The following is a 22,090-nucleotide window of genomic DNA, read 5'->3' as shown; positions in this document are numbered from 1 at the left end:
GTGATAGGCAATAGGAAAGGTAAATCCCAGAAACTTAGAAATGGAATTTGATTTAACAGTAGTTAATTGCGTCTCCTAGGATGCTTTGCTCCTTCTTCCTTCTAAAAGTGAGCTCAGATTACTGCCATCACAAGTTGGACTTTGGGTGCCTTTGCCGCTCATACACTGTACTGCTTTTGGAAATGTCTGACTGCCCCTGCCCCAACCAGGTCTGTAAATAGACTGAGCCAGGTCCTGTGAAGGCCGGCTCTCCTCAAGAACCCTGTTCTATTTTCAGGGAAAAATAATTTTTCCCTTCACCTCAGCTAGAATCTGCCCTAGCCTTTCTGCTCCTGCCTTAGCTGGGGCACAGATGAGAGCTAGTATGCCATGTATCTGGCAACCCTGTGGCCCTGCCCAAAAGCAGTATGGAGAGGCCATCTATAGGAAATGCACATGCTAAAAGTGTATCCACCGCTTGTGAGCATAAAAGATAAGTACCTTATTTTCCAGTTACTTGTGTGGATAGGTATTTCCAGTTTTTATTTTCTCTCCACCCATGCATCTGTGCTGACTGTAACACCATTTTATTTTATTTTAATTTAATTTAATTTTATTTTATTTTATTTATTTTTTTAATTTTTTTATTTATCTATGATAGTCATACAGAGAGAGAGAGAGAGAGAGAGAGAGGCAGAGACACAGGCAGAGGGAGAAGCAGGCTCCATGCACTGGGAGCCCGACGTGGGATTCGATCCCGGGTCTCCAGGATCGCGCCCTGGGCCAAAGGCAGGCGCCAAACCGCTGCGCCACCCAGGGATCCCTATTTTATTTTATTTTATTTTATTTTATTTTATTTTATTTTATTTTATTTTATTTTATTTTATTTTATTTTATTTTATTTTATTTTATTATTTTATTTTATTTTATTTTATTTTATTTTATTTTATTATTTTTTATTTATTTTTTTAATGATTTTATTTATTCACTGATGAGAGACACACAGAGAGAGAGACACAGGCAGAGGGAGAAGCAGGCTCCATGGAGGGAGCCCGACGTGGGACTCGATCCCGGGTCTCCAGGATCAGGCCCTGGGCTGAAGGCAGCGCTAAACCGCTGAGCCACCCAGGCTGCCCTGAAACACCATTTTGGCCATAGTAATAGTTGGGAGCAAATTGGTGCTACAGATAAAGACATAGGTGTATTTTCAGCCAACATGCTGCTAATTAAATTGTTTGTCTATTTAAACTTGGCCACTGCTGCTCATATCTGATGTCCCTGGTATCTTCCTTGAGTGAATTGCCTTGTATTCCATAACCTTGTTTTCTTATTCATTGCAGTGTGAGTGACTGCCCCATGTTGTGTTGATGCCAGTCTGCCATGCTAGCCTGTCTACCAGGGCCAGGTGACCTGTCCTTTCAGCTTCTTTCTCACACGCAGATGAACACTGGACTTCAGAAATGTAAGTAATCTGGATCCCAGGGACGGATGTGATCTTTATTTTGTCCCTACATTTGGGTGTAATACGGAGGCACATCAGGGGCATGTTGACTCTGAACTTTGGTACCTCTAAGCTATTCTTCAGCAAAGACAGCAAGAAAGCAGCTGCCAGACTTATCAGCAGTGTGGACACTTTGCTGATCAGAGAGATCTTCTTAAAATACTAGAATTCCTCAGGGTGTATCATTTTAATTATAATTGTGCTGATAGCTGTATGTTGAGCAACAAAACTATAAGGAGTTTTACAGGATATGTATGTCACCCTTCAAAAAGATGTTTTGGTGGGGATCCATGGGTGGCTTAGTGGTTTAGTGCCTGCCTTCAGCGCAGGGCATGATCCTGGAGTCCTGGGATCAAGTTGCGCATCAGGCTCCCTGCATGAATCCTGCTTTTCCCTCTGCCTGTGTCTCTGCCTGTCTCTTTCTCTCTGTGTGTCTCTTATGAATAAATAAATAAGACTTTAAAAAAAAAAAAAAAAGATGTTTCAGCTTGAACCCCCATGAGGGATTGAATGAAAACTCACACTCTTGATTACTTACTGTATCTCTGAAACAACCTATTTACCCTTTTCTGTTGTTTTGGACACTCTGAGCATTCTCTACCATGGAAATAGTTCTCTTTGGCTCTTCTCTCTGCCAAACCAGTGACCTCAGTTCACAAGTAAAGAAGCTCTAACCTCTGGAAGTGATAGGGAGCTACCTTTCTCGGGCTCTCTGGGTATATTCCTGCTAATAAACTTGCCTACAAGATTGAACTTTTGAAAACTATTAGATTTCTCCCCCCCCCCTTTTTTTAATAGTAAACTCTACGCCCAACATGGGGCTTGGACTCATGACCCTGAGATCAAGAGTTGCATGCTCTACTGACTGAGCCAGCCAGAAGCCCCAGATTCTTATCTTAAATTGGCTGGAATTGGGGCTTTATACCTCATGTTTTCCCAGATTCCTGGCTTCTATCCCTGCACTACAAGGATGTGCAAGGAAAAGATTCTATTCCTAGTTCATTACCATGTACAGTTTCTTTAAGTATAAAAATGGCCCTCAATTTGGGATAGACCTTTCAGAGCAAAGGGGGAAGTCACTGAGGCATCTAGGCTTTACCCTTTAATAGAAAAGGTGCCTTAGCACCTTACCCAAATCCTTTATGACAGAAGCTGGTAAACTTCTTCCATAAAAGGCCAGATAGCAAATATTTTAGGCTTTGTGGGCCAGATGGCCCCTCTTGCGTCTACTCAGAGCTGCTGTTATAGGGCAAAGGCAGCTATAGACTACATGTAAACAAACGAGTATGGCTGTGTTCTGATAAAACTTTTTACAAAAATACAGCAGCTGTATTTTGGCCCATAGGCTGTAGTTTGCTGACCCCTGTTATGTCCTGCTATGTGAGATCATCTTCAGAAGTTAAAAATTAAAAAAAAAAAAAAAAAAAAGAAGTTAAAAATTGTCTAGCCTCTTGACTTCCTTTCTTTGAAGGAGAGTAAGACTCGGAGCCTGGCTAGTTCTGGAATTTAGCCAATGAATCCAACTCAATGTCAGAGCTGAAAGCAACAGTCTTCCTTGTGTAGCTGCTTCACCCAATAGGCAAGCTATGCTATGCTGTACCAGCTTTTTCTCCAGTCTTTCTCTTAATAAATGATGATTGGGTAATAAAATTTTTTGTTTTGTTTTGTTTTGTTTTTTTGGGTAATAAAGTTGTACGTGCTCTCTGGCCACTGAAATCTGAATGCTAACTGCATTTTGACTGGTTCTGGGGTTCCAGGGATATAACTAGAGAAGGGAGTATACTTAAAGCATGACAGAAAAGCCCATTGACTTTCTTCTAAGTTTCTTTTTTTTTTTTTTTTTAATTTTTTTTTATTATTATTTATGATAGTCACAGAGAGAAAGAGAGAGGCAGAGACATAGGCAGAGGGAGAAGCAGGCTCCATGCACCGAGAGCCTGATGTGGGATTCGATCCCGGGTCTCCAGGATCGCGTCCTGGGCCAAAGGCAGACGCTTAACCGCTGCGCCACCCAGGGATCCCTTCTTCTAAGTTTCTTAATGTACTCAAACAGCTTTACCCAGGGATGGGATATCATGGGTAACCCATTTGGAAGGAAGAGCAAATTGGCAGCTTTATCTTTGGTGCTGATTTTGGATCTCCACTCCCTTTCTCCCCAAAGCAGTCTCAAAGTAGCCTCTGCCAACCACTGTCTTCAAATTTTATTCAAGAATTGAGATAACCTTCTTCCTTGGATTCAGGGATAGTGTAATGGAATCCCTTTGTCTCATTTAGTTTCTATCCTTAAATATACCGAAGCCTTTGCAGAGAAGAAAACTTGATGGTACTTTAAGCCTACTTGCTCTCTTCTCACCTCTCCCAAAATGTTTAAGAAAAAAAATTCTGCCATGTCACTTATTATTATTAGCATAAAACATTCAGGATGAGGTGGAGCTTAAACTCTCTCCTTTGGGAACCAGCACCAAGGCCCTGCTCAGAGCCGAGACCTCTCAGCTACAGAGAGCTTTAAACCAGTTTTTGGACTCTGCTCTTCAGCCTTTCTCTGCCCCTCATCCTCAGGAGGGTCTTATGAGTTGTTAGAAACAGAACTTGGTGTCTGGTAGGGTGGGGATGGGGTACAGATGTTTATAGATTATTGTGCTTTGTATTGTAAGAGTTCAAGGCAAGAGAGATGGATCAGGGGTCAAGAGATAGGATGTGTGGCATCTTGGCCCGCACTCTAAGTCACCTGGTTAATTGCTTTCTCCAGGCCTAACCCACCACAGGTACAGAATCATAGGATCGATCCCTTCTGACCCTAGCATTTCTCATCTCCTCTTCTTTTCTTTGTGTGTAGGAGGATGTAATGCATTTCCCATCCTAGATGTGTCATTTGCTGTGGGGCAGTCTGGATTAAGGAACATCTTGGCTTTGGTGGGTCCTGCACTTGCTAGGGGACCATAGTTGGGGTTAGGTGGATGCCCTCCTAGAGCTTTTCTAGATTGTATATTCCATGATGTCACTTGCTTTGAGAGTTCTCAGCAGTTTTGGAACTTTACTTGGGAAAACTTCCACTGACCTATCTTTTCCCAATTCCCTAGAAAATTGTTTTTTTGAATATTTTTTTTCTGCATTTACCCCAAGCCTCTACTCCTACTTCTCCAGCTCACCATCAGGTATATTGTAGTGGCTCAATAAATATTGCTAGGTGAGTGGCTGAAATGATCAAACGTCGTTGGTCCTCAAATCATCCTTTAAAAAAATTTTTTTTTTTTTTTTAAAGATTTTATTCATTTATTTGAGACAGAGCACAGAGGGGAGTGTGAGAGGGAGAAGCAGACTCCCCACTGAGCAGAGAGCCTCATGAGAGGCTTGATCCCAGGACCCTGAGATCAGGACCCAAGGCAAAGGCAGATGCTTAACCAACTGAGCCACCCAGGCACGTCCTCAAATCATCTCTGAGACAAAGGTCAAAATTACCCAGGTTTGCTATTACTTTCTATGCCTATCTGCCCCCTGGTGGAAGGGCCTGGAAATGGTGAATTAGCCCTCTGGATAAACCCATAGAAATTTCAGAAATACTAGCTAATAATTGTTGATTGCTTATTGTGTGCCAGGCACTATTTTAAGTATATTTATCTATGTTCTCATTCATTCCTCAATGATCCCATATGAGAAACTCTTATCTTTCTTTTGAATGTCACATTACTGTTCAGTGACTAGGCTAGAACTTACTCTTGGGTCAGACTCCAAAGCTGGTGTTTGAAACACTGCCTGTGCCTCTCCACCTATTGATAGTTTCCTGCTGCATATGATACTTGTGTCTTCTGACCTTCAAAATAGAAAGATAAACAGGGAGGCCCCTGTGAGGAAGATGGGATTCAGGGAGATTCTCCCCCTCACACCCCTACCCCGCTGCTGCTTCCTGTAGTCCCTGCAATAGATAACACTGCTTTCTGCTACATTTAACTCCCAGACTCAAATCCAGGGGGATTTCTTGGTCAGGTTACTTTTCCCTGTGTGTAGACTCCACCAAACCTGCTATCCTTGAATAATAACTTCTGATAGTTAAGGTTCCTGTTTACAGAGCTTTTCCTATTCAGTGAATCTCTTGATCTTAGTAATTCTGTGAGGTAGAGGGCTCAATTGGTTAAGTATTTGACTCTTGGTTTCAGCTCAGGTCATGATCTCAGGGTCGTGAGATCCAGCCCTGCCTCCCACTCCTGCTTGGAATTCCCTTTCCCTCTGCCCCTCCTGTCCGTGCATTCTCTCTCTCTCTCTCTCTCTCTCTCTCTCTCTCTCTCTCTCTCTCTCTCACACACACACACACACACACACACACAAATAAAATAAAGGGGTGTCTGGGTGGCTCAGTGGTTGGGTGGCTCAGTTGTTGGGCGTTTGCCTTCTGCTCAAGGCGTGATCCCAGGATCTGGGATCGAATCCCACATCGGGCTCCCTGCGTGGAGCCTGCTTCTCCCTCTGCATCTGCCTCTGCCTCTCTGTGTGTGTTTCTCATTAATAAGTAAATAAAATATTAATAAAATAAATACGTAAAATCTTTTTTAAAAATTCTGTGAGGTACAACAAGCAGGTATCATCCCTATGTATATGAAGAATGACTGAGACCCTCAATAGTAGGTAATAAAGCTAGTATTTGAATCTGGATCTCTCTAACTTTGTTCTAGCCATAGATGCCCTAATCTCTCTCTCTTTTTTTTTTTTTTTAAGATTTTATTTATTTACTTGAAAGAGAGTGCACAGATGCATACATGAGCTAGGGAGGGGCAGAGGGAGAGGGAATCTCAAGCTGACTCCGTGCTAAGTGTGGAGCCTTACTACCTCTCAGTCTTACTACCCTGAGATCATGACCTGAGCCGAAATGAAGAGTCAGTTGCTTAAATGACTTGAGCTACCTAAGCGCCCCCACAGATTCCCTATTCTGTACACTGCCTTATGTCCTGATCAGTGATATCTTTGGTACCAGGTATTTAAATAAGCTGGTTATGGGGGAACCTGGCTGAATCAGTCTGTAGAGCATATGACTCTTGATCTCAGGGTTGTGAGTTTGAGCCACATGTTGGGCATATAGCTTACTTTAAAAAATAATAAAAATAAATAAGTTGCTTACAAAGCTGTGGTATCTGTGTTAGCTGTATACTTAAGGGAAGATGTTATAGAAGAAAGCTTCCAGGGTGCCTGTGTGGGAGTAAGATAAAGTGTAAAGAAAGCTTGGGTTTTTTTTTTTGTTTTTTTTTTAAGGGCTGGGCTTATGTCTTGTACGTGAGGTGGGTGGTACTGGATTCCAAGAATGTAGTCTCTTTTTTGTCCAATATACTCATCTCATCCTTGAGATTCTTAAACATACTATAGCCTATATCCACCCTTCCTAGCCTTACTTCCTTGTGATTCTGATTCCTTTATTTGACTGCTCTAACCACCACTGTCAACATCTGCAGAAGCAGGACAAAAAGAACTAATTGGTGTAAGTGTCCCATTCCATACTCCTGAATCAAGCCAAGCTACCTTCCAGTGGGGGCGGTGGGGACACCCTGAGACTTGGTACTGACTTGGAACAAAGGATTCTGTTGGTCAGCAGGCCACTGTACCACCCTGTCTTACCTGGCCTGCAAGGAGAGAAGCCCACCAACACTGAGGAAGGCCCAGGGGCAGGCCTGTATTACCTGTCTGAACTAAAATCCAGCGGCTTTGGACTGCCATGACTCAGCTGAGCCCAAGGTGTCTGGGCAGAATAGAACTTATACTGACGGCACTTGCTGAGTCCACTACATGTCTGCTCTGGTTAAGGCGCTGTGCTAGGAGTGTCACGTGATTTTGGCCGGTCAGACACCTAACGTACAGTGGCTGATGTGGGCAGCTTCTAATGGAATGCTGCTGCCTTGGACTATTAGTGATCCCAGATTTTTTGGTATTTTCTTATCTAGGAGAATGTAGTGAGGGTCAGAAACTGGCCCCACTCTATGGAGACTGATGCCCATTGAGGGTCAGTGGCTTATAAGAAGCAGCAGAACACAGACTCTTCTCTCAGGGCTTTGATTCTGCTCACCAGCTACTGCTACCTAATGGATAGAAGGTTTCTGGGCGTCTTTTGCCTCCCTCTCCCTTCCTGGCCTCAACTGTCACTGTCACATTCATCCTTTTAAGACCTTCTTCAAATTGGTCATCTTACAAACATTTCATTTATGGACAGAGCATCTGTTCTGTATGCAGTGAATAAAGCAGACCTCAAACACGTGGGAGTGCCCTACTGCACTGAGGTATTGTGCCCCTGAAAGCCCAACTCTTTCCTGTACTCTTTTGCTTAGTTCTGCCTTGGTGAGCATGGGACCAAATCTCTCTGTGCCTTGTGGAGTTGATTTCTCTTTTCATGCCTCTGAAAGCAGCATTTTCTAAGCAGTTGCTGCCAGGCTAACCAGCCACGCCACTCAATGAAGGCAACTGTGCCCTCTTCCTTCTTGCACACTCCTTGAGCCCCTTCCCTTTCATTTGATGCCCAGTGATGTGACTGAATGGGATCTTCTTGGGCCAAGGCAGCTGAGGCCACCAGCTGAGTATTCGGTCAGCTTAGTCATGCTGTGTCCTGGCTGCCTTCTGCAAGGGGGAGAAATAGGGCGGGAGTTAGCTACTTGAGCCTAGGCTCCCGGCCAGGCCCTTTCCTTCTGCTGGGGCAGTCTGTGGACTTGATCAGCAAACTTTTACTAAGCTCCCTCTGTGTATACTTAAGAGACCCCTACCTCAGAAAGGGAGAAGAGAGCTGAGACCTTTTGCAGGAGCCTGGCATCCTTAAAGAGCTCTTGTTCTCAGAGCCTTTTCCTTTTTGACTAGAAGTCTGACATCCGCCCGAGCCCCCTGATGGGTGGCCACTGGAGATGGGAACAGAGAGACTGTTAACATTAATGAGGCACATTGAGTGGGTATTTCCGCAGTCTCCAAAGGAAGGCAGGTTTTTCCTCTTTCATTTTGGAAAGTGACAGCTGACAAGGGCCAAATACAGACTATTTTTGGCTCTCAGAACTTTAAGATTCTCTGAATCCTTTCTTCTCAGCTCCCTCCCTGCTGCCCTGTCATTATTGTCACCCCCACACACACACAAGGAAATAAAGCCTTTTGATCTTCACCCAATCAGGCAAAGAGTAAGCTGTAAACAAAAGTGAACTTGCGACATAAGGCTTAGGGAAGGGATGTTGGCAGCTTATTCCTCTGCTCCTGAGAAAGAAGCATCCTGTTTGCTGTGCCAGGATGCCCACCCAGTGGGTATGGTGCCCTAGCTGCCAGGGCACAAGGGAAAGCTGCTTCCTCCCTGGCTGCCACAGGCTGAAGAGGTGCCACTCTGGGTGCCCTCTTTAGCTCGATGTCATGGGGAAGGGACTGAGTTGAGTGGCCACAGAGGGCCCTGACAAGCAGCTCTGTGTAGAACCTTCACCCCCCAAGGCCAGCATGGGCTGGTAGGGACTTGGAGAGAGTACCATATACGGGAACCAACCCTCAATTAACCTTTGTGAGAATTGGCCAGGTCTGGCTCTCCAGAATCCAGGACTTTGAAAGTTCCTCTGTTGATCTGATCTTTGGTGGCCTCATTTATAAATGAGAATCCTTGATAGTAGCTGCCTTCTAAAGCAGGAGTGAGGATTCATTGAGATAGCCTGTCACTCAGCACCAGGCCTGCCCAGTTACAAGTACTGACTAAACATTAGCAGTGCTCATTACCATAGGGGCTCAGTAAGACTGGGTCTAAGATGAAGACTAGAACTTCTTTATCCCCTGCTCCACCTAACGCCCTCAAAAGGGGAATCTAGAAGGGCTGGTTGGCTTGGCACTCATGAGCTCCCTCTCCTTCTTTGCTCTCCTTACCCTTCTCTCTCTCTAGGGGACACTACACAGAAAATGAGAGCTGCTCACTATCCTACCCCAGCCGAATTGGACGCGTATGCTAAGAAGGTCGCAAACAACCCACTGACTATAAAAATCTTCCCCAACAGTGTGAAGGTTCCCCAGCGGAAACACGTTCGTCGTACTGTGAACGGCCTCGACACATCAGCCCAGCGCTACAGCCCCTACCCGACTCAGGCTGCCACCAAGGCAGGCCTGCTTGCCATTGTCAAAGTGCCAGCCAAAAGCATACTCAAGGACTTTGACGGCACCCGAGCCCGATTGCTCCCTGAGGCCATCATGAACCCCCCAGTGGCGCCCTATGCTACTGTGGCACCCAGCACTTTAGCCCACCCCCAGGCCCAGGCTCTGGCCCGCCAGCAGGCCCTGCAGCATGCACAGACCCTGGCCCATGCCCCTCCCCAGACGCTGCAGCACCCTCAGGGTATCCCGCCACCCCAGGCGCTGTCCCACCCTCAGAGCCTCCAGCAGCCTCAGGGCCTGGGCCACCCTCAGCCCATGGCCCAAACCCAGGGCCTGGTCCACCCTCCAGCCCTGTCTCACCAGGGTCTCCAGCACCCCCCCAATCCCTTGCTGCATGGAGGTCGGAAGATGCCAGACTCAGATGCCCCCCCGAATGTGACCGTGTCTACCTCAACTATCCCCCTTTCAATGGCGGCCACCCTGCAGCACAGCCAGCCCCCGGACCTGAGCAGCATCGTGCACCAGATCAACCAGTTTTGCCAGACGAGGGCAGGCATCAGCACTACCTCAGTGTGTGAGGGCCAGATCGCCAATCCCAGCCCCATTAGTCGCAGTCTGCTCATCAATGCAAGCACCCGGGTGTCGACCCACAGCGTCCCCACGCCAATGCCTTCATGTGTGGTCAATCCCATGGAGCACACCCATGCGGCCACAGCCGCACTGCCTGCCGCAGGCCCTGTCAACCTGCCCACAGGCATCTCTCGAGCCCCCACTGGCTACCCTAGCGACCTCAAGCCAGTCGCCTGGAACCAGCACCAGCTGGCTCACCTACAGCAGATGTGCAGTGAGGCTGGTGGGACGCCGGCCCCTGGCCTGACAGGCAAGCATGCAGCAGGACGCGAGTTGGCAGGGCCTGGCTTTGTGGGCAAGGCCCCTGCCTACCCGCAGGAACTCTGCCTGGCACAGTCCTTCCATCTGAAGCCACCCCTGGAGAAGCCAACCCCATCCCCGCCCGTCAACGGCCTGGCAGCCCCACTGGCCTACCCCAATGGTCACTACTTCCAACCCCTGTGGAACAACATTCTGCCCACTCCCAATAGCGACAGCTCGGGGTCTCAGGACCTCGCCATGCCGTTCCATGGTGGGCAGCCCACGGGTGCACCCCTTGACTGTGGGACGGCTGCTGGGGCCCACTACCGAGCAGGGACTGGGGGTGGTCCAGTGGCAAGCCAGAACAGCTTGATGCAAACAGTGGATTACCTAAGTGGGGATTTCCAGCAGGCCTGCTTTCGAGAACAGAGCCTGGCCATGCTGAGCAAGGCCCACCGAGCCCCTGGCAACCGAGCTCCTGATCCCACAGATAGTCGAAATCTTCATATTCAGCACCCTGGGTATAGATAGGTAGCCCTGCTGCCCTCCACAAGCTACACATCATACATCACCCTCCTAGGTTTAGACTTACTTTGGAGTCATTGGATAGTTTCAAATTTTTCGCTCCTCCAATGTGATCATTCTTAGATGTCTAAGGGAATTTGGTGGGATCTAATTGAGGACACCAGGGGATGCCCTGTGCCCTCATCCTCCCCTCCACCATCCCCAGTAACTTCTGGGTTTATGTTAGGCCCTAACCCCAACTCCAGGCTTTTCTCTCTGCTGCCAATCAATCCCTTTACCTTGGCTGTTTCCCGCCAGCCACCTCCTGTCTTCTTGCACCTCTGCCTGTTCCCCTCAGGACTGAGGTGTGGGTAAGGTAAGGGCCCTGGGTGAGGCAGCTGTAGGTGCCCAGACCCTTAAGCTAGGCCTCTCCCTGTCTGTCTCTTTGGGACTAAGAAGCCAGACTTCCCAAGTGCTCTGGAAGCAAATTCCTTGTTCACCCAAAGATCTCAAATCAAACTCACCCAGTCTTCACCTCCCCCCACCCCCCTCCATTCCTCAGGGCTTTGTTTTACATCTACATGGATTCCAGAGCCACTGCGCTTGTTCTTGCTACTCCTCAAGGGCACCCTGCAGGTACTTGGCCATAGCCTTGAGACGTGGGGAAAAGATCCTTGTGTTGGTCTTAGTTCCTGACACCCACCCTCCCCCGGCCCCTTCCAGCCCTAGAGAAAGGTAGTAAGGTAGTGAGCATTCAGCCAACCCAAGATCCTTTGTGACCCAAGATCCCTTTGTCACTGGTGTCACTCTCCTAACTCACTTGCTGCTCCCATCCCTTACGCCCCTCCAAAACCTAAGCAAAACAAAACAGGATCTTATGGAACTAGGTAGGTGAAGGATGATCACATTGGGGTTTGGAATTAAAAACACCAAAAAAAAAAAAAAAATGCATTTGGTTCTCTCTACACTGGCTAAGAATATTGCTCTACACTGTAAGTTTTAAATGTCCTGTTTCTGTATGAATGTAGTGTGGGTTTGAGTAGCGTTGTGTGAGCGGCCCCACAGGTACATTCACCCTCTAGTCACCTCCTATTGCAGCCCCAGTTTAATGAAGAAAGAAAGAAAGAAAAAAAAAAAAAACACAAAGCCTTAAGCTCTTTGAATTCTTCCTTTACCAAATGAGCATGGTTCTAACAGCTGGAGGTGGGTCTACATGGAAAACAGCCCCTCCCGCCCTTGCCCATCCTTCACCCCATGCTCGATGTGTCTCACTCCCAAGTGACAAATAGTTGGCTAGAAATTTAAACTTTTCTGTAACTTTAAATTTAGATCATTTTGTAATTTTTTGCACCCTTCTGTTAAAGATACATAGTTGGGGTCTTTTTTTTTTTTTTTTTCTTTTCCTTTTTAAACCAAATAAGCCCTTACCTTTCCTCTTGTCTCTGGGGAATGTTAGCTGATGTTCTTATTTAAGATTTGGGGTTTTGTTTACTATACTATCCACTGTTCTTTAGCCAGAAATTCTCTAGTGATCTGAAGCAATGTGACTGAAGACCAGTTTTTAAATTATGTGTTGGCAAGTTGCCTTATATTTAAAAAGAGAAAAAAAAAAGAAAATGCCTGATTGTGTCATGCCAAATGATAGCAACATGAAGTCCTAATTTATTGTTCCTGATGTCCCTGCCGTCTGTGAACACTGGTACCTCCCTGTCCCTGAGCCCTTAGGGGGCACCTGCAGCTTCTGGTGCAGCCCACCCCCACCCCCAGCCCGCCCAGGCATTGACCGCCATCTCACCCAGGGCCCCCTTCCGGGTCTCGCTTCTCAGAGTTACAGTGAAAGGGCACCACTGTTTCCCCTTATCCCTTGCTTGATTTCCAAACCAGGTATTTTTGCCGTAATTTTTTCCAATGCCTCTCCCTGAGAGGTGAGCTGCCATCTTAGGAAATTGGACCAGACACCAACTTGGGAGCTTTAAATCAAAACCTCAAACCCTCAAATCTCTTCCTGTGTAGGGGTGCAAATTTCTGAAGCTCTCACTCCCACCCCTAGTCTGCATGGAAAATGTACTGTGACCCCCCCCCCTCCCCTGTTTAACTTCCCCCCCAACTGCCCTTGCCTTTGGTGTGAGATGTTTCCTAGTTCACCCTGAGCCCCTCTCCCTTCTCTGCCAGCCAGTCCCCAACCAGCAATAAGGGTCCAAGCCAGGGCCTCCTGTCCACACTCCCTGCCTCCATCCCACACTGCCCCTAGGGAATACCTGGATTCCCTATGCTGTCCACATACTGTAGCATTCATTCTCCATCTCCCTCATCTTCTCACCTGTGGTGGTTTATGGGTGTGATGGGGTTTTTAAGATTATTATAAACCAGTAAAAAGAAAAAACTGACCTTCTGATCTCGTCCTATTCGTTGAATGCTGTGAATGTGTGAGGTGATTTTTCTTGTAATGGTTTCTAACCTGTCTCATTTCTAGAAGGGAAGCCAGTCCTCGTTTTTAAGAGGGGAGCCACGTAGTGTTTGTCCCACTCAGGAGCCCTCCCAGTCTGTTACCCCAGAGCAAGTGCTGTGGTGGTTGGAAAGTATGGGGTAGTCACTGCAGCCAGCTGCCCAGCCCTGCCGGCTGGGTGTGCTGTCACTCTCACTCCAAGGACCATTGAAAAAGGGATCTATCTGGTTTGCTGATAAGCCAACTGAAGACTGAATGTCCCTCCCTCCCCTTCTCCTCCAGCACTTTGGAATTCTGAGGGCCTCTGACAGTTGGAGGTCATAGGTGCTGTAATCTATAACATGCAAAGTGCCCCCTCAGAGTACAGTCCCTTCTGGGCACGCCCATCTCGGGGGGGGGGGGGGCTTTAGAGAAGGGCTTCACCTCCTTTATTCCTTAGGCCATCCCAGTAAAAACAAGCCTTCTACCTGGGTTACATACCTGGAGTCTGCCTAAGGTCATACCTGGGTTACATACCTGGAGTCTGCCTAAGGTCACACAGCTATAGAGCTGACCCACAAGGTGAGCCCAGCTCTGTCTTGCCTCTTAGGACAGGAGCTTGAGTCCAGCCCACATTTTGATGCAGAACCTGGCCTGAGGGGCACCCAGGTGGCTCAGCAGTTGAGCGTCCGCCTTTGGCTCCGGGTGTGATCCCGGAGACCAGGGATCAAGTCCCACATCGAGCTCCCCACAGGGAGCCTGCTTCTCCCTCTGCCTGTGTCTCTGCCTCTCTCTCTCTGTGTCTCATGAATGAATAAAATCTCAAGAAAATAAACCAAAACAAAATCTGGCCTGAGTTCCACAAAGCAGTTCTGCTTGCTTGCAGCATCGCTGGAATGAGGTTTGGGGTCTGGAGTCAAGTGCAACACCCACTGTTGAACACAACTCTAGAAGCTACCGCTCGACCTTCCCTGTCCGTGTGCTCTCGAGTGGTGCACGGCACAGGCCTGCCAGCAGAGGGGGCCCAAGCTTGACCCAGGGTGTCCGGCTTCTCTGGGAAGACGGATGCTGGACGCACGGTTTTCCACCTGTTGCCTGACGCAGGCATTTGGCAGAGCCCAGGCTTTTCCCTACCAGTTTCCTGGCATCACTGTACCAAGATGGAACCATCTGGAGAAGCAGTCTTTACTTCCTCAGCAAGGCCACCAGGGTCCCATCTCCCCCTCGGTCAGTGAATGTGACCTTTTGAAGGTCCTTAATCCTAACACAAGCTCTTTTCACTTCAGCCTGTGTGGCAAAGTGAAGGCAAAAACTCCAGCCCTTGAACCTGCCCCTTACTAAGGTAGTGGTAGTCACACACTGGGCCTGTTCCCAGGGCCAAGCAGAAAGAGTAAGGGACTTGATTGATTGTGAAGTTTGCAAGTCTAGGGGAATAGGAATACTCCCTCCATCTTGCCAGTAAGTCTTACAGTGCCCCATGTAGCTGAACAACTTGCCAAAAAGCAAGCACAGCAAGGATCCAAACTCAATTCTACAGCCAAAATTAAAGGGAGCTATACTACCAGGATTGCTAGAGCTTCCAACAGAATCCAGGCCCTGTCCCAAACCAGCTTGAACGAGCCCTGAGAATTCGGCTCACGCCTCCATTCCTGTTTTGTCAGTCAAATGTGGGTAATCACAGGCACTGAGGCCTCTATGAAAAGTAAACAAATATGGATGAGAAAATCCAGGTGCCCTGTACATCTCACAAGGCCCATGGCTTAGTCCCTGGATATGGGCTGGGCTTTGGGGCTGGATGAACCTTCTGTCAAGCACGTATTTTGTGCTAGGAACAAGCACTGTCTTAGGAAGTCTTCATCACAACCAGTCGAGATAGGTCCTTTTAGTTTGGGGATGGGAGCGATTTCATTGGCCTGTTGTATTAAATGAAATAATACAGGTAAAGCACCTAGCGGTGTCTGCCACGTGACAGCTATCATTACTGGACCAAGAAACACCAACTTAGGGTGGAAACCCTAGGCTTTAGTGGAGCGAGGATCAGGGGACTCCCAACTTCTAAAATGTTCAGAGCCTGCATCTCCCCATTTAACCACCAGGCGGCAGAGGCAGGCAGCTGTGCGCCGCACAAAGCCGACGCGATTCCCCTGCCGTCCGCCAGAGGGCGATGCAGCAGCCTGACTTCGGCCCTGTGACCTCGCAGTCGGGCCCTGCCTTCCAGGGCCCTGACCATCCCAGATAAGTCAGGCTGGAACCAAGTTAATAAATACAATTCAGGATTTATTAAAAACCAGGGCTCCCCCGCCGTGCTCTCCTGGCACTAAGTAAATAAATAACCGGAGAGGGCACAGCTGGGGAAAGGGGAAGAGAAATCAGATCTCATCAAGACAGATTCTTTGAACTACCCCTCACTTTCCCAACTCCCACCCCCCACTATGGCTCTTGGGACATAGCACCAGCAGGTACCTCAGTCCCGGGTAGAGTGTGGCCGGCACCAAGGCATGTCTTCCCTGCCCAGGAGAGGAGACAGACCCTGGGATCACTTGTTTCCAAGCCCTTGGTGACCCCAAGACCTGCTCCACCCAGGGGCCAGGGCTGAAGCACCAATAGGAGGCACCTGAGGGTAGGAGGGAAGGGGGGGAGGGGGAACGGAGGAACAGAACCTAGGCAGCAAAAGAGGCTGAAAGGGGGTCCGGCCCCCTCTCCAGGTTCAGCCAGTTCCCGACTGAGGTCACATTCCATCCTCCCTTTCTCCTGGAGCCCTGTCTGCACTCAGCTGAGGATCTTGCGGGGCAGTTCAACAGAGGCACGGATGAAGACGGCATCATCCCGCACATAGTTTCGCTTGCGGATATCCTGGTGGGAAATGAACTTGGGATAACCAAAGCCCAGAGAACTCTCATCCAGGGAGCCCCGCCAAGTACCCGGTTTTTGAAAATTCTTCCAGTTTGGGTCAGGGTGAAAGGTCTCCGTGACATGCTGTGGCTTAGCCAGCCCAGGGTCGCTCTGATCCAGCAGGGAGAAGGTGACACGGCGGGCAAATGGCCACTCCAGGAGATTGTCAAAGGCACCTGGCAGCACGCGAATGTAGAGCGAGAGGTGAGTCCCCTCGCCGCTGCCGTTGCCATTGAGGAACGCAGAGACCTGCAACTTGTAGCCGTACTTGTGTGTGTAGAAGGCCGGGCTGAAGCACTCGAGGTTGGGCTTAGCTTTGGCTTCCTGAAGCCGCCGTCCATAGCTGCCTATCTTCCAGATGAGCACGCCGTCACTGCCCACCGACAGCTCCTCCAGCTCCCGCCGCATCTCCTGCAGCTCCTGCCGCTGCCGGCTCACCAGGGCACACATCATGGCCAGGTGTGGCTTCACACTCTCCTCCACATGCCGTGCCATCGCCAGCTTAGGACACTGTTGGCAAAGCCCAGAGCAGGCGGGGGGGGGGGGGGGGGGGGGGGGGGGGGGGGGACGACACACAGTTCTCAGCAGGAGCAGGCCCAGGGGAGAGGGGGGAGGGGGGAGAGCTGCAGGTACCCAGCTCTGAACGGGGAAGATAGAGGGCACTTAGGAGGCCAGTAGCGGCCTCACAGCAGGAACCACCGTGGGCCTGGTCTGCATATGAGGCTTCAGGGACCAAGGGGGCCAACGGGAAAGCAGGACATCTCAACATCTCACCCTGTGTTTGCAGCCGGAGTCCTTGAAGGGACACAGCACCAGGGCGGTGCTACAGCTCTCCTTCAGATGGCCAGGCAGGTCCTCCCGAGCCACCGTGCCCACACCACACTGGTTGGGGCAGGGCACAGGCAACCTCGGGCACTGGTACTGGTGGCTCTGTGGCCACAGAGGCAGAGAAACAGGGATCAGTAGCTCGATTCCCCACTCCCTGCCCACCCCACGCCCACACTCGGGAAGGGCCGGACCTGGATTGTGTCAAAGACGAACTCCTTGGTGCAGTAGGTACAAGGCTGGGTGCGCTTGGGGCACTCAGAGGCAGCGTGCTGGGCCAGCAGGCGCCGCATCATGCGGGCACCACACTTGTTCTCACAGTACACGCTCTCTTGGGGGCACACGCCCTCGTGGCTCTGCGGGAAGGCCAGAAAGGCCGAGTTGAGGGATCCCTGGGCTACCAGGTGCCCGACTCTCCCCCTGCCCTTCACCAGGCCCCTCTCACCTCAAAGGCCTCCCCGCTGAAGTCACAACCACAGAACTCGCACTTGAGGCGCCGCTTGGGGCAGTCGTGTTGCAAGTGTGCCGGCAGATCCCGGCGGCTCAGCTTGGTGGGGCAGCGATTGGGGCAGGGGATGACATTGAAGCTGCATGTATTCAGGTGACTCTAGGGAGTGGGGGGAGGCAGTTAGTGCCAGCCGGCAAAGGGGTTGTTCCCCGCCCTCCCCACCAGAGACTCACCTGCAGGTGCCGGAGCGGCCCGCTCCAGCGGCAGCCCTCCTCACTGTGGATGCAGCGGATCGCCAGGCTCAGCACCTGCACCTCCAGCTCCGGGTCTGGGTAGATCTGAGTGGATGCAGAGGAACTGGTCAGGGTCAGAGCCTGCTACAGGCCCCAGTTACCACCCCCACCGCCCCCACCACCCCCACCACCCCCAGACAGGCTAGCTCTACCTTAGAGTCAGTAACGGGTTCCCTGGAGCTGTATTCCCCTCTGTGCCCAGAGAGAAAAGGCCCAGCAGGTGGTATCTGCTCCACAGCTGGACACCAGGGTCTCCAACCTGCCTGCACAGGACACTCCCTCTGGAGTGGTAGCCAATCAGCCTGCTCAGTTCCAGGCAGCCCCCACATCCTCTGCTTCCTTCCTCCTGGTAGAGGGGTCCTGGCCCTCAGCCACTGGTCTGGCTTGCCCCCAAAGGGGAGGGGGAGCCTTTCTTCTGGGCACAGAGCAGCTCTGTGCACCCCCACAGGCTGGGCATTGTGCCTACCCTCCAGGGCAAACACTGGCCTCATTTGCAAACTGGCCCGGTGGGAGGGAAGAGGCCACCTTTGTGGGGGCACGATTCCACGGTACAGGGTTGACATTGGCCCTGAGCCGACTGGCTGCCAGCAGCTCCAGCCTCCACCAAGGGCAAAAGCCTGTAACCTGGGCCTCTGCCTGGCACTGTGGACTCACCTTGGCATAGTCCAAAGGAAGTTGGTCCTCAGGGCATTTGAAGACTCCTTCACTGTGAAGGGGGAGGGGCAGGGTCAGGCTCCAGCTATGGGAAGGGAGAACCCAGGCCTCACCCCCTCAACCAGGGCAGCCTCACACTCCCTCTCTAGACCTGTTCTCAGCCAGAGGCCTGTGGGTACCCACTATCCCCAGAACCCCAGAAGATCCTAGCTCTTGTCCTGGATAGAGGGGTTCTGGGCCCAGTGGAGGCAGACAGCTGCCTCAGACAGCATTTGGCCGACAGGTGGCAGCTGGTACCCCTCCCCCCCAGGAGGGCAGCTGGACTGGAAAAGGCACAGGACACCTGCCCTCTCTCCTCTCACTGGCTGATGGTGGGGGGGTTCGGGGATGGGCTGAGATTAAATTGCAGGGCTGCCCAGCCCCCATTAGTGCTCTAGTCCAAGAACCCAGGTCAAAGGTCAGTTTGGGGCCAGTTTACCCTATCCCTTCCCTCCTCCCACAAGGGTGTGTCTTTTTTTTTTTTTTTTTTTTTTTTTTTTAATTTTTATTTATTTATGATAGTCACACAGAGAGAGAGAGGGAGGCAGAGACACAGGCAGAGGGAGAAGCAGGCTCCATGCACCGGGAGCCTGATGTGGGATTCGATCCCGGGTCTCCAGGATCGCGCCCTGGGCCAAAGGCAGGCGCCAAACCGCTGCGCCACCCAGGGATCCCAAGGGTGTGTCTTCTAAAGCAAAGAGGAGAGGCTCACTCCGAGGCACTTGTTTACACTCCCATCCAGTCCTACCACCTGCCTCTGGGAAGGGGCTCCGTGCCTCCATTTTGCAGATGAAAGAACTGAGACCCACAGCAGAAGCAGCACCTGGATGTCTGACTGATTCCAAACCTCATATAGGTTCTACTACACTGTACACACAGACAAGAGGCAGGGCAAGAAAAACCATGCAGGGGGCACAGCCAAGACTCTGGTCACCACACGGCATGCACTGAAAGCTTTCTGACCTTGCACCAAAGAACCTGTTGGCACACCTCCTTCCGCCAACAGGGCCTTGCTGACCCTAGCCAGGACCAGTCACACATGTCTGGTGTGGCCTAGGCAGGGCAAGGGCTCACCGGTAGGACTTCAGGCATAGCATTCCTGGCAGATGTGAGTCAGGGAGGTGGGAGGCAGAAATCAAGGCGGAAGCGGAAGCCACATGGCTGCCCTGTCCACGATGGTACTTTGTAGGACATGGGCAGCCCAAAGGATTTCTAGCACCCACCTCCTTACCCCACTACCACCAATGACCATGCCACCGATGGCAAGAACAATACATGTCCAGGCACTGAAGAGGTGTGCCCATGCCCACAGGGCAACCAGCCTTCCTGGACCAACCTGAGTAATAGCCCTGGCAGGAGTGGGGAAAGAGGGGTGGGCCACCGGGGAGGGGTCTGCCTGGCTGCTCCAGGAATGTGCTGATTTAGAGGTTTTGGAAACAGGGAGGGGACTAAGGCAAGTTCCCAGGCTTCAGGCAGATTAGCCCGAGCAGCTTGGGGCCCAGCCAGGACAAAGGTTCCGCCGGGGCTATGGACACCCTTGCTTGTAGGGTAGGGGGTGGTGAGGGACAGAGCCTGTTCAACCACTTCTTTCCTTTGGGGGCCTCAGCTGCACAGCTCAGGCGCTGGGAGGGGGGGCGGAGAGGCCGGGCCAGAGATTGCTCCAGGCTGTGCAGTGGAGGCCCAGACCCAGGGGAGAAAACAGGATGGGGGGAGGTGGCTGTGGGAGAGGAAGAGGGGATTTCCGGGAGGGGGAGGGGCAGAAGCTGGGGAGAGGGGCAGAGGAGGCGGAGGGAAGCCGCCTGACAGCCCCCTCCTCTGCTCCCTTCCAGGCAGTCAGGGTGGGTCAGCTGCGAGTGGGGGCAGGGGCTCAGCTGGCCTCATCTGGAAACCAGAGGGCCGGGAAGGGCACCGCAAAAGACAATGGGACTGTGTGTCTGTAGGGGAGTATGTGTGTACAGTGAAGGGAGGAGGGAGGAGGGTGAGGGTAAGGAGGAGGGGGCAGCACAGCAGCTCTCACAGGAGCATATGTGAGGGCAAGAGCCGGCCCAGGCTGTGGGGAACTGAAAACAAAGGGCCTGCTGAGATTTCCGCCAGCTAGGGGCTGCGGAGGGCTGAGAGACGGAGGGGGGAGCACTGAGGCAGGAGCCCCAGAAGTGCTCCCTGCCTGCGCCCCTAGGCCCCCTCAGCAAACAGCCTCCTGACAGCTTTCCCTTGTGCTCTCGGGGCACGACCTCCACAGAAGTGGGGGCTCCCTCATCTCGCCTTCCCACACCGGGGCCCGAGCAATTCCCAGCAAAAGAGTTTTAGATTCAAGACACCGCGGAGCACCCAAAACTCAACAGATGCCCCAGAGCCAAGGGGTCACCCGGATCCCCGGGTCAGTAACACGCAGGGTGCGACCCCCTCTCTGGCGATTTATCAGACCACCCCTGGTACTCAAGAGCCCCAGTGGCGAGGAGGGGCACCCCAGGGGCCCAGTGCTTCAGGGGCGGTCTGTAGCGTCACTATCCTCCCTCTGCTGTTCGACCAAAAGCAGCCGGGGCTTGGGGGCTTAAATCCCAGCTAACCCTTTAAGGGACTGTGCGACCGTAGGCAAGTCGCGGCCTTTCTTTGAAGCTCTTGTTTCACCATCTGTGAAATGGGAGAACAAAAGCTGCCATTCTCGGATTGTTCTTAGAATCAGAAGAGGTTAGATGGGCGGAAACTCCAGAGGCTTAAGGCGCGGCGCGGGCAGAGGGTTCGGCCTCCCTTCCCGTACGGATTCAAAGTTCAAGGATGCGGCCGCTCCGGCTGGCGGGGGGCGGGGGCGGGGGGCGGGGGCGGGGGGCGCGGCCCCGGGCCAGAAAGGGCTTCTCCCTCCACCACCCCGCGGGCTGGCACCGAAGTCTTCCGACCCCGCGCGGCCGCCGGCCGGGCCCCGGGCCCCGGGCCCCTTCGGATTAGTGCGTGGGGTCCTCCCTCGGGGTCTGACGTCACCGCCTCCGCCGTGACGTCACGGTGGGCGCCCTTGAGATCACGGAGCCGCGGCGCAGACAAAGGCCCGGCGTGCCTCGGGCCCGGGCCCCTCCCCAGGCGCCGTCCCCCCTCGTCCTCGCCACCGGCCGCTGCCCGCCCCCCCGGCCCGCACCTGAGGAACTCCTGCAGGCAGGTGTCGCAGAAGCGGTGGCCGCAGGTAGAGACCTGCACAGGCTCGCGCATGGGCTTCCCGCACAGCGGGCACAGCAGCCGCCGCTTGGGCTTCTCCAGGAACTTGTAGTCGAAGCCAGGCATGGCGGGCGCGCGGCGGGCACGGGCGAGCGGGGCCGGGCACGCGACGGCCCCACAGCCCGCGCCTCGCTCCGGCCGCGCTCCCGGCTCCGGGCGGCGCCGACTGGCGGCCGCGGCCTGCGCCCAGCCCCAGAGCCCGCGCGCCCGCCCGCCGGAAGAGGGGGTGGAGCCGCGCCCGCGCGGTCCTAGCGCCCGCCGCACCCAGCTCCCGCCCACCTCCCGGGCTCGAGGCTCCGGGGTCCGCGGGCCGCCGGCCTGGCGCCCTCCACCGCGCACCGGCTCCTCTCTCCCTCCGGGAAGAGAGATCGTGGCTCCGCTTC

The 22,090-nt window shown here is 52.1% G+C and overlaps 2 protein-coding genes across 10 annotated transcripts in view; one reads left to right on the top strand and one right to left on the bottom strand.

Annotated features, from left to right (window-relative positions):
• FAM222B (family with sequence similarity 222 member B) overlaps positions 1-13,314 on the top strand; it is an 83,821-nt gene extending 70,507 nt beyond the window's left edge. For 8 of the 9 annotated variants that reach the window (XM_038548281.1, XM_038548276.1, XM_038548278.1 and 5 more), the window contains 2 exons: positions 1,320-1,441; positions 9,348-13,314. In XM_038548281.1, the coding sequence (XP_038404209.1) occupies positions 1,360-1,441; positions 9,348-10,954 (1,689 nt within the window). In that variant the 5' untranslated portion in view covers positions 1,320-1,359 and the 3' untranslated portion in view covers positions 10,955-13,314. Of the gene's footprint in view, positions 1-1,319; positions 1,442-9,347 lie in introns of those variants that run through there. The other variant, XM_038548285.1, reaches the window with a different exon arrangement.
• Positions 13,315-15,608: 2,294 nt separating this feature from the next.
• TRAF4 (TNF receptor associated factor 4) lies at positions 15,609-21,840 on the bottom strand. The gene is made up of 7 exons (XM_038548286.1): positions 21,631-21,840; positions 18,465-18,516; positions 17,751-17,855; positions 17,515-17,676; positions 17,264-17,425; positions 17,019-17,174; positions 15,609-16,754 (listed from the first exon to the last, which is right to left on the bottom strand). The coding sequence occupies exons 1-7, from the start codon at positions 21,771-21,773 to the stop codon at positions 16,122-16,124; spliced, it is 1,413 nt and encodes a 470-aa protein (XP_038404214.1). The 5' UTR covers positions 21,774-21,840; the 3' UTR covers positions 15,609-16,121.
• Positions 21,841-22,090: the final 250 nt, after the last annotated feature.

Source organism: Canis lupus, chromosome 9 (assembly GCF_011100685.1).
Source record: "Canis lupus familiaris isolate Mischka breed German Shepherd chromosome 9, alternate assembly UU_Cfam_GSD_1.0, whole genome shotgun sequence".
Classification (NCBI taxonomy): Eukaryota; Metazoa; Chordata; class Mammalia; order Carnivora; family Canidae; genus Canis; species Canis lupus.
Note: the sequence above shows the minus strand (reverse complement) of the source record. Positions and strands in the feature narration are given on the sequence as shown.

Coding starts and splice junctions, on each gene's coding strand:
- TRAF4 (XM_038548286.1), bottom strand. CDS start 21,773: ATGCCTGGCTTCGACTACAAGTTCCTGGAGAAGCCCAAGCGGCGGCTG. Junction 17,677..17,750: donor GGCCGCTCCGGCACCTGCAG/GTGAGTCTCTGG, acceptor CCCACTCCCTAG/AGTCACCTGAATACATGCAG. Junction 17,175..17,263: donor TCGTCTTTGACACAATCCAG/GTCCGGCCCTTC, acceptor CTGTGGCCACAG/AGCCACCAGTACCAGTGCCC.